Raw genomic sequence first — 12,311 nt, forward strand, 5'->3', positions numbered from 1 at the left:
TAATAATAATAATAATAATAATAATAATAATAATTTTAAAAATAAATGAATAAAAAAAACAGGCAATGCCAAGCCACCACATCGACGCTCGGTTTGGGGGTGGTCCTTCATGCTTGTCGGGCGTGAGAGAAATGACGTCCCTGCCATGTTGATCAGCTGATTCCGGTTGAGCGATTTGACAAAAATATAACCGAATTTACCTGCGATCCGAGATTTAACACCAAAAGGGAGTGTATCGTCTTCAAGTCGGACACTATTGACATGCTCCATTTGGGTATGGACGTATTTATTCAGACCGTATGTCTCCCATTTCTTCCTATTCAGGGCGTCTTAACATTTATGCTAAGTCAGTGGCTACCGAGAAACATCACACAGCTAACGTCAGGCCCTTCAAGTTGCTTTGTTTAACACGGCGCTCGTGAACAAAAACATGTCACTTCAGTTATATTTAAAACACTTACTATAGTTCCAGTCAAATATGGCTGCGGTGGTGGTTTAATGTTGGATGTGTTTGTACGGCTGCCGTCAAGGCGCTCATGACCGATGCACTGGAATAACAACTACTAATGTTAATGTTTAAAAGCAAGCTGTACTAAAGATCAAACTATAATGTACTGTACTAGACCTGAAAGTTCTTGGGAAAGTAAAACTATATACTATATATATTACTATATATATTTTTAATTTCATTTTTTTTACATTATGACTTTTGTATTGTAAAATTATAACTTTTGTCATATAACAGCACTTTTTTTTCCCTATATAAAAAGGGCATTTTATTCTCATATGTTGTAACCCCCCCCACCCCAAAAAAAAAAAAAAAATTAGAATCCATTGTTAGTCGTTCCTATTTTTTTTTATTTTGTTCAATTAGCATCGCTTGGTGCCATTAACTTGTCTCTCGCAGGCCGCCATCATGGACAAGATTTTGGAGGGCCTGATCAGCTCTGCTCACACGCTTCCGGTGAAGAAGGCCATCGTGAAAAAGGTGGTGGAGGCGGCCGAGAAGGATGTTGCGGCGGAGGAGTGCCAGGCCCTGTTTGCAGTCACCACCCGCCTCATCCTGCTGGGGGAGGACGCCTTCCAGAAGCAGGTAGGCAGTGGCGGGAAGTGACCAAGTACAAATACTGTACTTAAATAGATTTTTTATTTTTTTTTATCTGTACTTTATTCAAGTATTTATTTTTCTGGTGACATTCTATACCTCGTGTCAAGTTCTTAAGTACAGAGTGTGAGTCCTCTTTCTCCCTCTTCAGGTGGGCTTCCAGGTCCTGGAGGCGTATGCCCGCTACCACCGCTCTGAGTTTGAGGTGTTCTTCAGCAAGGACTTTGTGCTGGGCCTGCTGCAGCAGGGCTACGAGCAGCTGGATCACAAAGATCCGTCCGTGGTGGACTACATCCACTGCGGACTCCGGCTCCTCATCAGTTGCCCCGCCGTGCTGGAGCTGTTCGCCGTACTCCAGGTGGAGGTGCTGAGGATGGTGTGCGAGCGGCCCGGGCCGGCCCTGTGCGCCCGTCTTGCCGCCCTGCTGTCCGATTTTGTGCAGTGCGTGCCCAGAGACAAGGGCGGCGTCCTGTTCTGCCAGCAGCTGGTGAGGACCATCGGTTACTTCCACTGCCTAGCCAGCCAGGAGCAGGAGCTGGGCGAGTACGTGGCCCAGGTCACCAAGGTCAGCACGTTGCTGCAGAATATATGGAAGGCCGAGCCGGCCACTCTGCTGCCTTCCCTGCAGGAGGTCTTCGCTATTATCTCTTCTACGGGTGAGACGTTCTGTTCACGATGGATTCGACAAATAAAATGGAGCAATCTGTGATGCTGATTTTTTTAAATTGCGCCGTTTCTCGAGTAATGTTCTAATTGAGATGAATTAACATGGCATAAACATTTTTTTTTTTAACACTGAAACTTGATTTGCGTAATTTAACACCTTATCGTAACCGCTTTATTCTTGTTACATTACTTTAATCTCATAACAATGTAAATTTGCCTCGTGACTTTATTACTTTCCTTGTACCCTTATCTTGTTCTCATAACATCTTGACTTTATATAATTCTAGCTTATGTCTGCTAAGTGTATTTCCCTGTCCTTCTTCAGACCCATCCTTTGAGCCGTCTATCGCCTTGGCCAGTCTGGTACAGTACATCCCGGTCCAGATGATCACAGTGCTGATTAAGAGTCTCACCACGGACCAGAATGTCAAAGATGCAAACATGACCAAAGCACTCTGCAGGTATGCAAGTATGACACACGGTGTTTTTGGATGGAGGCCATACACACTCAACCTCTGGTTTTAGGATGATCGACTGGCTCTCTTGGCCTCTGGCCCAGCATGTGGACACCTGGGTCATCGCTCTGCTCAAAGGACTGGCCGCTGTTCAGAAGTTCACCATCCTCATTGATGTCACTCTGCTCAAAATTGAACTGGTAGGTCATGAAACCTGCGGATGTTTTGTTTTAGTTTAATAAATACCATCCAACTGGGGCTTATAGAACATTTAATCTGTCCATAATTTATTGACATTATTCACAGTATCAGGATCGTTGCCATCAAAGCAGATCAAATCAAATCAAAATCAAATCACTTTATTTCACTCTTTAAAAATAAAATAAATAAAAGATGTATGTAAAGTGGATGTTTCTATTGATGTTGAGAATGTCTAATAATATCCTATAATGTCTAATATCCTCCCGACTACCAGGAAAAAAAATATTGTCCAATCATGTTTATTTTGATATTCCCCAATCTTTGTGAAGTAACTGGAATACTGCAAAAGACATTTTTGGGGAAAAAAACAAACAAAAAAAGGTTTTGTTTTTAAGGTATGATGTGTCCACTACAGAGGACATTTTTTAAAACTTAAATGCTAGGCTCAAATGCAGTTAAAATAATTCAAACAATGCTTTAATGTGTTCTTAAGAGTCTTTATAGAAAACATGCTAACAACATTTAAAGCCTAAATTTGTTCAATAAAAAGTGTTATACACTTACCGTACTTTTCCTCTTCCCTAAAAAGTGCTTTCAGTGAGGGAAGCCATTTTCTTTTATGATGCAATCAAATTGTCATTTAGCTCCTATTAGCAATGAAGCGCCAAAATGTTTATTTCATTTCCCATGGTTCCACCACCCACAGGTATTCAATCGCCTGTGGTATCCCATCGTGAGGCAGGGGGCGCTCGCCGTCCTCTCCCACATGCTCCTCAGTTTCCAGCACTCTCCCGAGGCCTTCCATCTGGTAAGGAATCTGGCCAGCAAACACCGTGAAAGGGACTATCTGCATTCCTGCTGTGTCCAACAATCCTGTGCTCCTCATCTGTTTCAGGTTATTCCGCACGTGGTGCATCTGGTGCAGTCCCTGCAGGCCGACGGCCTCCCCACCAGTAAAGCCTTCCTGCTGCAGTTCACCGAGCTCGTACACTGCATGATGTATCAGTATTCTGGATTCCCAGATCTCTACGACCACATTTTGGAAGCTATCAAGGTAAACGAACCCTGGAATTATGTTGTTCAGAACCTTTAATTAACAGCACAGACGATGCTTTCAGAAACAGTTAAAGGGGAAGTCAACCCAATACATTTTTTTTTGACAATAATATGTTCTATGCAGCCCCACTAATCTAAATATGGCTTTCTGGTTTATATTGCATTAGTGGAATATGAGTTAAGCAGCAAAATCCAGCCGTTTTTATCCATCTCAGGTGGGGGCCATTTTGTCACTTGCTGTTGACTGAAGATGACATCAATGTTGCTCAGGTCTCAGGTAATAACCAATCACAGCTCTGCTTCAGAAAATAGGTGAGCCCTAAACAACATTGATGTCATTTTCAGTTGACAGCAAGTGTCAAAATGGCCTAAGATTGATAATAATAACTCATATTCCACAAATGTAATTTTAATCGGAATGTCATGTTTAGACTAGTGATGTCACATGTAACATTATTGTTTAAGGTTGACTTTAATTAAACAAAATGTACTAGTGAGTAATGACAGCGTCACTGTAGATAAACTCCGCAGGTATGTGTTGTTTTTTCTTTGACATTTTCAGTTCTTTCGTGACAAAATATCCCTCAAAATGTGGTTCAAACCATAAACATGGGAAACATGATCAAATCTCACAAGTCTTCAGCTAAGTAAGAATCTCAAATATTAATTCCATGTTTGTTTTGCTTGATATAAATTATATAAGGATACACACGCACTCATGCACACACGTATACAGTCCCGTAATATCTCTGGGGCAAAGTGGTTAAATTTGTGTCTCATTCCACCAGGATCTGCCGAAACCAAGCGAGGAGAAGATCAAGCTGGTGCTGAATCAAAGTGCCTGGACGTCGCAGTCCAACTCTTTTGCCTCCGGTTCTCTGAGGCAGGCCGGGAAGTCTGAGACCGGCAAGACAGGCTTGGTCAACCTGGGCAACACCTGTTACATGAACAGCATCCTGCAGACGCTCTTCATGGCCACAGAGTAAGTCAAGAGTCATATAATGCTATTCTTTAATTCTTTAAAGTGAACTTGTCTTTGTTCAGTTTCAGACGACACGTGTTGTCGCTGCGCCTGAACGGTTCCAGCACCCTGATGAAGAAGCTGCAGATGCTCTTCGCCTTCCTTGCGCACACTCAGGTTTGTGTTGACACACGCAAGACGAGAATGATTGCGGAAACTTGAAAGTGTGGCGCAATGTCTTGTCTCACCTACAGAGGGCGGCCTACGCTCCCAGGAACTTCTTGGAGGTGTCCCGCCCGCCGTGGTTCAATGCCGGCTCTCAGCAGGACTGCTCGGAATACCTCCGCTTTCTCCTAGACAGGTATGATAGATAAATAAATAAATAATTAGGATAGGGGGTTTTCCTCCTCATTTTTTCTGTCAAACACATTTCCACTTGATATTGTTCACAGTGTCCTCTACCGTAACTTCCCCCAAGTTTATTGACATTGTCTGCTGATTACCAAGGTTACACGAAGAGGAGAAAACCGTTCAGGTTTTGGAATCGACCAAGGCAAGCGTTCCCACCGACGCCGTTGACTCAAGCGGCAAAGACGCGACCTCTCCATCGACCCCCGAAGAAGGCGAAGCTTCCTCTCCAAAAGTGGATGACAACGACAGACGGACGCTCATAGAGAGGACTTTCGGCGGAAAGCTGGTGACGGGCATCCGATGCACGCACTGCGACTGCGTCTCCGAAAAGGAGGAGCCCTTCACGGACCTTTCGCTGGCCTTCTGCCCCTCGCGGGATGCCGCCAAGTCCGAAAAGTCCAAAGCAAGTTGGCCTCTTTAACACAAATTGGCAAGTTAGCCTTATTCACCCAGCGATCTAGTCAATTTAACAATTGAGATCCGGTGAAATAACCATCAGCCTCTTTGATATCCAGTCAAATGAGTAAAGTAGCATTTTAGCCTTGCATACAAAGATAGTGTCAAGTTAGCAGAGATGCTGCCAAATTATTGCCATATAATTTAGTCAGAGTTCCAACAAATTACAAGTTTAGCCTTTTTCAAACAGGTGCCAGCCAAATGACTGTTACGTATCAATTTATCTTCTTTACCTCATTTTTAGCTCTCACAGATTCAAATGACTGTATATTAGCCCTTTTTCACAGAGATCCGACCAACTTAGTAATATAGTATCTTTCACCAAAACATCCATCCTAAATTACCTCAAATCTGTAGTTCAGCTTCTTTCAGGCAGAAATCAGCCAAATTGCAAACATATTAATAATTTTGTCCTTTTTCCACAAATTGGTCAATCTGGCCTCTTGCAGAGATCCAGCCAAATTACCACGAATGACTAAATTTAGCCTCTTAACCGCAAATAAACAGGTTCGCCCCTCTCGCACAAAGATGAGGCTAAATTACCACCAATTAGCAATGTTTACACTTTACAGCAAACTAGCAGTTTAACACAGTGATCTAGCCGTCACCTAATAATTTGGCGTCTTTCACACCCAGATAAATTACAGAAAAAAAACTAGCCTTTCCATCAGATTGACAATTTAGCCTCTTTGACACAGAAGCCTAGCCAAATTACTGTAAGTTTCTGTACAGTAGCAATTTAGCCTCTTTGAAACACACACAGCTAAATTGCAATTAGCAAATTAGCTCATTTGCATCATTTTACACAGAGAACAAACCAATTACCGTAAATTAGCAATTTAGCCTCTTTCACACAGAAACTCAGCTAAATTGCAGCAAACTTGCGATTTAAGTGCAATGACAGTTTGCAATTTAGCCTCCTTCACACAAAGTCCAACTGAATTGCCACAATTTAACCCTTTATCTTCCTTTCCACACATAAGCAATTTTGTCTCTTGTCTCCCTAAGTCTGACGAGTCCAAAGTGGTTTGCCAGGGTTCAGTCAACGGCGGCAGCGAGACGCCCGTTCCGGAGACCAAAGACCAAGCCAGCCACGTCCCCGCCGTGCCAGAGAGCGACGAACCTCCCCTCTCCGTGCCCGACCTGGTGGACTACTTCCTGGCTCCGGAGATCCTTGACCAGGACAACGCCTACTTCTGCGGCAAGTGTGGCAGCCTACGGAGGGCCGAGCGGACCCTCAAGGTGATGTCGGCCCCCGAGTACCTGATCCTCACGCTGCTGCGCTTCGCCTACGACGCCAAGTGCCACGTGCGCCGCAAGATCTTGGACAACGTCACCATCCCGCCACGCCTGCGCCTTCCCGTGCACCGGCCCTTGGCGCCCTCGCCGTCTCCCCTACCGCCTGCCTCCTCCCCGTCCCCGGTGGACTCCCCCGAGAGCAGCGGGAACCTGGCCAAGAAACTCAAACCCTCCCGTCGCGACGAGGAAGTCCAGTCGGCGTGCTACGTCCTCAGCTCCGTCGTGATGCATTCGGGCGTGTCGTCCGAGAGCGGACATTATTACTCTTACGGCTGCAACAGCACAGCGGAAGTGGACGACGCCTCCTGTCATAACGAGGACTTGAGTCAAGGGGAGCAAGTCCGGGAGGGTCCGAGCGGTCCGGGGGGCGGCACAGGGCCCCCGAGCGACTGGCTGCTGTTCAATGACAGCAGGGTGACGTTCGCCTCCTTCCAGTCGGTGCAGAACATCACCAGCCGCTTCCCCAAGGACACGGCCTATGTGCTCATGTACAGGAAACAGGAAGGGGCGGGGCAGGACTCCATTAAAGGCGCTGCGGCCAGTGGAACGAGGCAGAGCGCTGAGCCACCACTGCAGAAAGAATTGCTGGACGCTATTATCAAGGACAACAAGCTGTATTTACAGGTACAACTCATTTCAAGCATTTCACACAGAAATCTAGCCTGTTTAAAGCAAAGTGGTCTCTTTCCACCAAGACTAAACTAATTAACAAACGACAATAGAACATTTACGAAACAAAATAAAAACTAGAAAACTATTATCTGAAACACTTTAACCTCTAGATCCAGAAACATCAGCCTCTTTCAAACAGAGATCCGGTTAAACTGTTGCAGTTTTTGCTTTCACACAGATATCCCGTCGTATTACTGTGATTTAGCCAATTAAAGCAGATCCAGTGAAACTAGAAATGTAGTCTTTTTTCACACAAATCTAGGCCAAATTGAACCACTTTATCCACAGCAAATCACTGCAAACGATCAACTTGACCTTTCACACCGAGATACAGTCAAATTAGGAATTGAGCTCCTTTCATACAGGGTTTCCACCAAATTACTGCAAATTAGCAATATAGCCTCTTGATTGTAAGTTGACAGTTTAGCCTCTTTGACACAGATCCAGTCAAATGATCACAATTGAAAAATTTTAATCTCTTTTTCATATGTTTTGCAATATAGCTTCTGTCACCTAGAAGTCCTGCAATTTTACCACAAATGAGCAAAATGACAAAATTGGGCATTTGTCCACTTTTTCTCTCCTTTTTCAGTGTGCGCACAATTGAAGCAATATCCTGCTTTTGCTGGGGTTTTTGCGTAAAAGGCACAGGTGAACAAAATGGTTATTGCGTTAAATCTTTGTTGGTTCTTTGTGTTAAACGTTTTCTCCAGCTTACATGAGCGCTGCTAAAGGGGAGAGCACAAACTGCAGAGCACTTGTTCACATTTCACACACGTACTGTGGCGTCTGCGCTATACAACAAACGTCCTCGACAAATCATCAAGATCAACGCTTGATAAAAAGATTTGTTTCGCCATTCGCCTCCAGTCAAATCTGGAAGAAGCCAGGCAGCAATTTCACGAGCCACTGAACAGTCCCGAGCAATACGGCCACTAGGGGGAGCTGTCAGAACGCTGCAACTGCCTTTTGACATTTTTTTTTTGTTTTTTTGTTTCTCTCCCCACAGGAACAAGAGCTAAACGCTCGGACTCGGGCCCTGCAGGCCCCGTCGTCTTCCTGCTCCTCCAGGCCCAACGGCTCGGATGACAACAACCCGCCGGGGAGTTGCGGACCATCCGGAGGGGGAGGGGGAGGAGGAGGAGGGGGCTTTAACACCATTAGTAGACTGGTCTTCTAAAGCTAAATAAAAAGCACACAATGGTAACAAGAGAAGGGGTAGGAGAAGCTTTTTGCTGCCCCTCAAATGGCCGTGGTGAATTCATGTGGAAAAACGTGAACTTTTACCCGAAGGTCAGACGGCAGCTTTACAGATGCCACATAAGGCCTTGTGTCACGATGAAGACGTCTACATGATCAGAATGCCTGTAAAAAAGCCAGCTGGCTCTTTCACAAAAAGATCCAGCCAATTATGTTAAATTAGCAATGTGTCTCTTTCACACAGCGATCTAAACAAATTACAAACTTAGCCTCTTTAACACTGATATCAAACTACATGCAGCAAAGTAGCTGTTTCACATGGAGATCCAGCCAAATTTCCACAAATGCAAAATTCCTGCAATTTGGCCTCTTTCACACAGATCCATCACAAGTATTACAAGTCATAAATCCTGCAAAAGCCGGCACTCCCCGCCTTGTTGTCATATCATAGAGTGGGTGGGAGCACTTTTTGGAGCTAACATTCGAGCTGTAACAGGTGGGATGATGCCTGCGTGTAAAAGGAAGAAAAAAAGAAAAGAATAAATGACCGATATTGTGCTACTTGCTCTGCTGCAATTTTGCTGTAAAGAGGCTTAAACATCAGCTTTACAGATGCCAGCTCTGCAGGTTGGTCGTACGGTGCTGCCTTGAGATATGAGTGACCCGACTTTTAGAGATAGCCGTCAAAATTTGAAAAGCAGTGGCGGCCGTAAAAATTACTTCAACTCACTTGACAATAGCAGCCAAAGGGCCTCAAAACTATTTAATGTCACTCCCAGTTGACATTTACTGTCAAACAAAACATGAAATATGTAGAATTAAACTGTTTTTAGAGCAACTAAATAATGTTACCTTATGGGCACATTAGGTTAATGCTAACAGTTGAGAGAGAAAAAACATCAACATGCTAACTATTAGCATCAATAGATTTGAACACATAAAACAATACTCATATCCTCTATTAAAATTATTTTTTTTTAAATGAGTAGTTGTAAAAGAACATTTCTTTGACATTTCCACTCATTTCAATAGGGAAAGATGATTTGAGATGAGCATGGTCACAGAATGGATTAAAGTCTTATCACAAGGCATCGCTGTATTATTCCCACCCCTTGCAACAAGCACTGAAAAACTCCTTTAGGACTGAAAGTGTTGTATACTGTTTAACCATTTTAATTTATTGAGATTTTGTTTTGGTGAAATGTATTTTCTTTCAATTAAGGTTTAAACAGAATTGTTTTTTTTCCCCCTCATTTTATTTTAATTACCTCATGCAAACGGCATATAGCACAGGACAATGCATTGTGAATTTGTGATACAACTAGCAGAACCTCCAAAGTGGAACCAACCAACTATGACTTTTGCAAATCACACAAGACTTTATTTGTAGTTCTAAAAGTTTGTGTTGCCTTTTTTTCGTGTGTGAATGTGAACCATAGAATAGGACATGGAACCTACCGTGCGGCAGCAATGTGTTGAATCTTAAGAACTATAATGAAGTGCACTTTTGTGTGTGATTTTGCTTTTAATTTGGGTGAAGAGTACTCATGAAAACAAAGGGAGGACTGTGATGATAACCATAGAGCAGCAAATGGAACCAGCTGATGCAATACCGGCTTTTTGACTGCTCAGTGCAAAAATGAGCAGTACAATTTGATTTCAATTCTAGAAACGCATTGAATTCCACCGAGCAGAAGCTAACCTATTAGCATGTAGCGATGTTCCGCTTTAGAGGTTCCACTTATTTGCATGCATTTTCATCTGGTGTGTGTTTTATTTTTCAGAACTGAGTGAGTTATTTGGGCATTTGATAACTTTAATATCACATATATGCAATAAATCAATTTGTCGTAAAAAAGGTACTTTCAAGTTGATGAATTGAACACGGGATGAAATTTTAGCTTTCAATTTGCTACCTCTTCTTGTCACGCTGCAATTTTGCAGTATATAGGGGGGGGTACTTGAGATTTGCTGATGCCATGCTAGCTATGCGGTAATGAGATGCCAGAAAAGACGTAGGTACCATTTTTGGCGGGATATATTTCCGCCATGTCGCTTTAGCCATATTGTACTGCATAGCCAGAATATTTTTTTGTCACTTCCTACAACTATATCACCTTAGCCATATTGGACTGAGAAGCCATGATAGCTGTTGTCTGTTATTTTACTTGTATATCGTTTTAGCCTCATTTTTCGAAGCAGTAGAGGCAGATGCATTTGCCACTTGTATTGCTACGCTACATTACACTACACATATTAGACTGCAGTCAGGCCAGAGGTGAATTTAGCCGTTACGGACTGAGCAGCAAGGTTAGCTACCACTTGTTGGTACGCTAGTGCTACATTGTGTTAGCCATATTGTACTGAGTAGCCAGGACAGCTTTTTGTAGCTATGCTCATGCTACGTTACTTTATATTATACTAACTAAGCAGTCAAGACAGACGCACGTATGATTTTTGTTGCTACAATATATGTCACTTTAGTAATATTTTACTAAGAAGTCAGGTGTAGATACAGGCGGCTAATCTAACTATTGGACTTGTTGTTTTGTGTGTTTGGTAATTAGTTGGGCCTTATTTCTTAATCAATACTCCTCCAGCTGTTGTTGTTGAATAAGCCATTAATCATGGTGGCAAACAGGACACATCCTTGGGGCGGGAGGTGTTTAGCATCACAATGACATTCCAAAAAAAAATTCCTCAATCCTCAGATACCTCAAAGCCTAGAGACACAACTTGATGGATGGATAAATAGATGGATGGATGGATAGATAGATAGATAGAAAGTATAAAAACAGAGTTGATTTTAAAGTAGTATTGGAAAGGTGCTGAACGCTGAATTGCTGCAAAACAAAACAATTTTGTCATGGAAGGATGCAAAATAAAAATACTACAGTATAAATACATAAAAAAATATATAATAAATACATAAAATAAATAAAAATACAATTTTAGCGCCTTTTAAAGAGAGGACGGAATGGAAATGGAAGGAACATGTCACAAAAGAGAGAATTGTGAAGGCAAAAGTAGGTTTAATCAAGTACTTGAAGCACAAACCTACAAGTTAAACAAAATTAATAGTAAAGTTCCCTGGAAGAGACCACAGTTTCCGGTTAAGACCTTCACAATACGAAACCGGACAGCCGATGAACAGACGAAGCTACATGTTGGACTTTTCACGCTGACAAGCCGTCGTTACTGACGTTAAACTTGTACGTCGAATGTCCTCAAAAAAAAAAATCAACGACATATTAGAAATAATTTGAAATAACCACGATAATATCTCTTTAAACTAGCAAACGACTCATTCGCCCTACTCCTGGTCGCGGGTATCGGCAGAAACTTGACGCCGCCATGTTCCAGAGAAGGAGGAGTGCGAGTTCAGGGAAAAGACGGAGCCACCCTGTCAATAACAATTAAGGAACCAAAGCAGGCGTAAACTGGTAGGAAAAGCTCAGCCGGCGGAGGCACTCCATTCGGGGCTTGTTGCTGTTGTAGCTCTCGCGGTTGCGGCGCCCCCCTCCTCCTTCACTACAGTACCACCACCGCCCCCGAAACTATGACCCGGCGCGGCGCGGTGGGACCTTCGCCTCGCGTCCCGCCAACCGGGAATCGCAGCACTTTTTCAGGCTTCGACTACTAAACAAAACTTGGTGTTTTTTCTCCATTCTCGGTAGTTTTTTTGGTGTGTTATTGTTTGTAGAAGTAGAAGCGTCAACGAGGAGGTTAGTTCAACATTTATTCGGCATTTCGACTCCCAGCAGGCGACTTTCGAAGGACTGACTGGTAAACTATGCTATACTACTACTATATAAACTATTTCGAGGAC

General features: G+C 43.2%; 2 protein-coding genes across 7 annotated transcripts in view; both read left to right on the plus strand.

Moving 5' to 3' along the window:
- Positions 1 to 93: 93 nt before the first annotated feature.
- Positions 94 to 10,340, plus strand: usp38 (ubiquitin specific peptidase 38). The gene is made up of 13 exons (XM_077524739.1): positions 94 to 274; positions 908 to 1,093; positions 1,257 to 1,761; positions 2,097 to 2,232; positions 2,297 to 2,426; positions 3,134 to 3,235; positions 3,323 to 3,481; positions 4,272 to 4,465; positions 4,528 to 4,621; positions 4,699 to 4,805; positions 4,952 to 5,258; positions 6,320 to 7,234; positions 8,292 to 10,340. The coding sequence occupies exons 2-13, from the start codon at positions 917 to 919 to the stop codon at positions 8,460 to 8,462; spliced, it is 2,997 nt and encodes a 998-aa protein (XP_077380865.1). The 5' UTR covers positions 94 to 274; positions 908 to 916; the 3' UTR covers positions 8,463 to 10,340.
- Positions 10,341 to 11,619: 1,279 nt separating this feature from the next.
- gab1 (GRB2-associated binding protein 1) overlaps positions 11,620 to 12,311 on the plus strand; it is a 43,998-nt gene continuing 43,306 nt past the window's right edge. The window contains exons 1-2 of one of the 6 annotated variants that reach the window (XM_077524575.1): positions 11,620 to 11,694; positions 11,779 to 12,268. The gene's annotated coding sequence lies outside the window, so the exon portion shown is untranslated. Of the gene's footprint in view, positions 12,269 to 12,311 lie in introns of all 6 variants that reach the window. The other 5 variants (XR_013283970.1, XM_077524582.1, XM_077524577.1 and 2 more) reach the window with 5 other exon arrangements.

Source organism: Festucalex cinctus, chromosome 6 (assembly GCF_051991245.1).
Source record: "Festucalex cinctus isolate MCC-2025b chromosome 6, RoL_Fcin_1.0, whole genome shotgun sequence".
Classification (NCBI taxonomy): domain Eukaryota; kingdom Metazoa; phylum Chordata; class Actinopteri; order Syngnathiformes; family Syngnathidae; genus Festucalex; species Festucalex cinctus.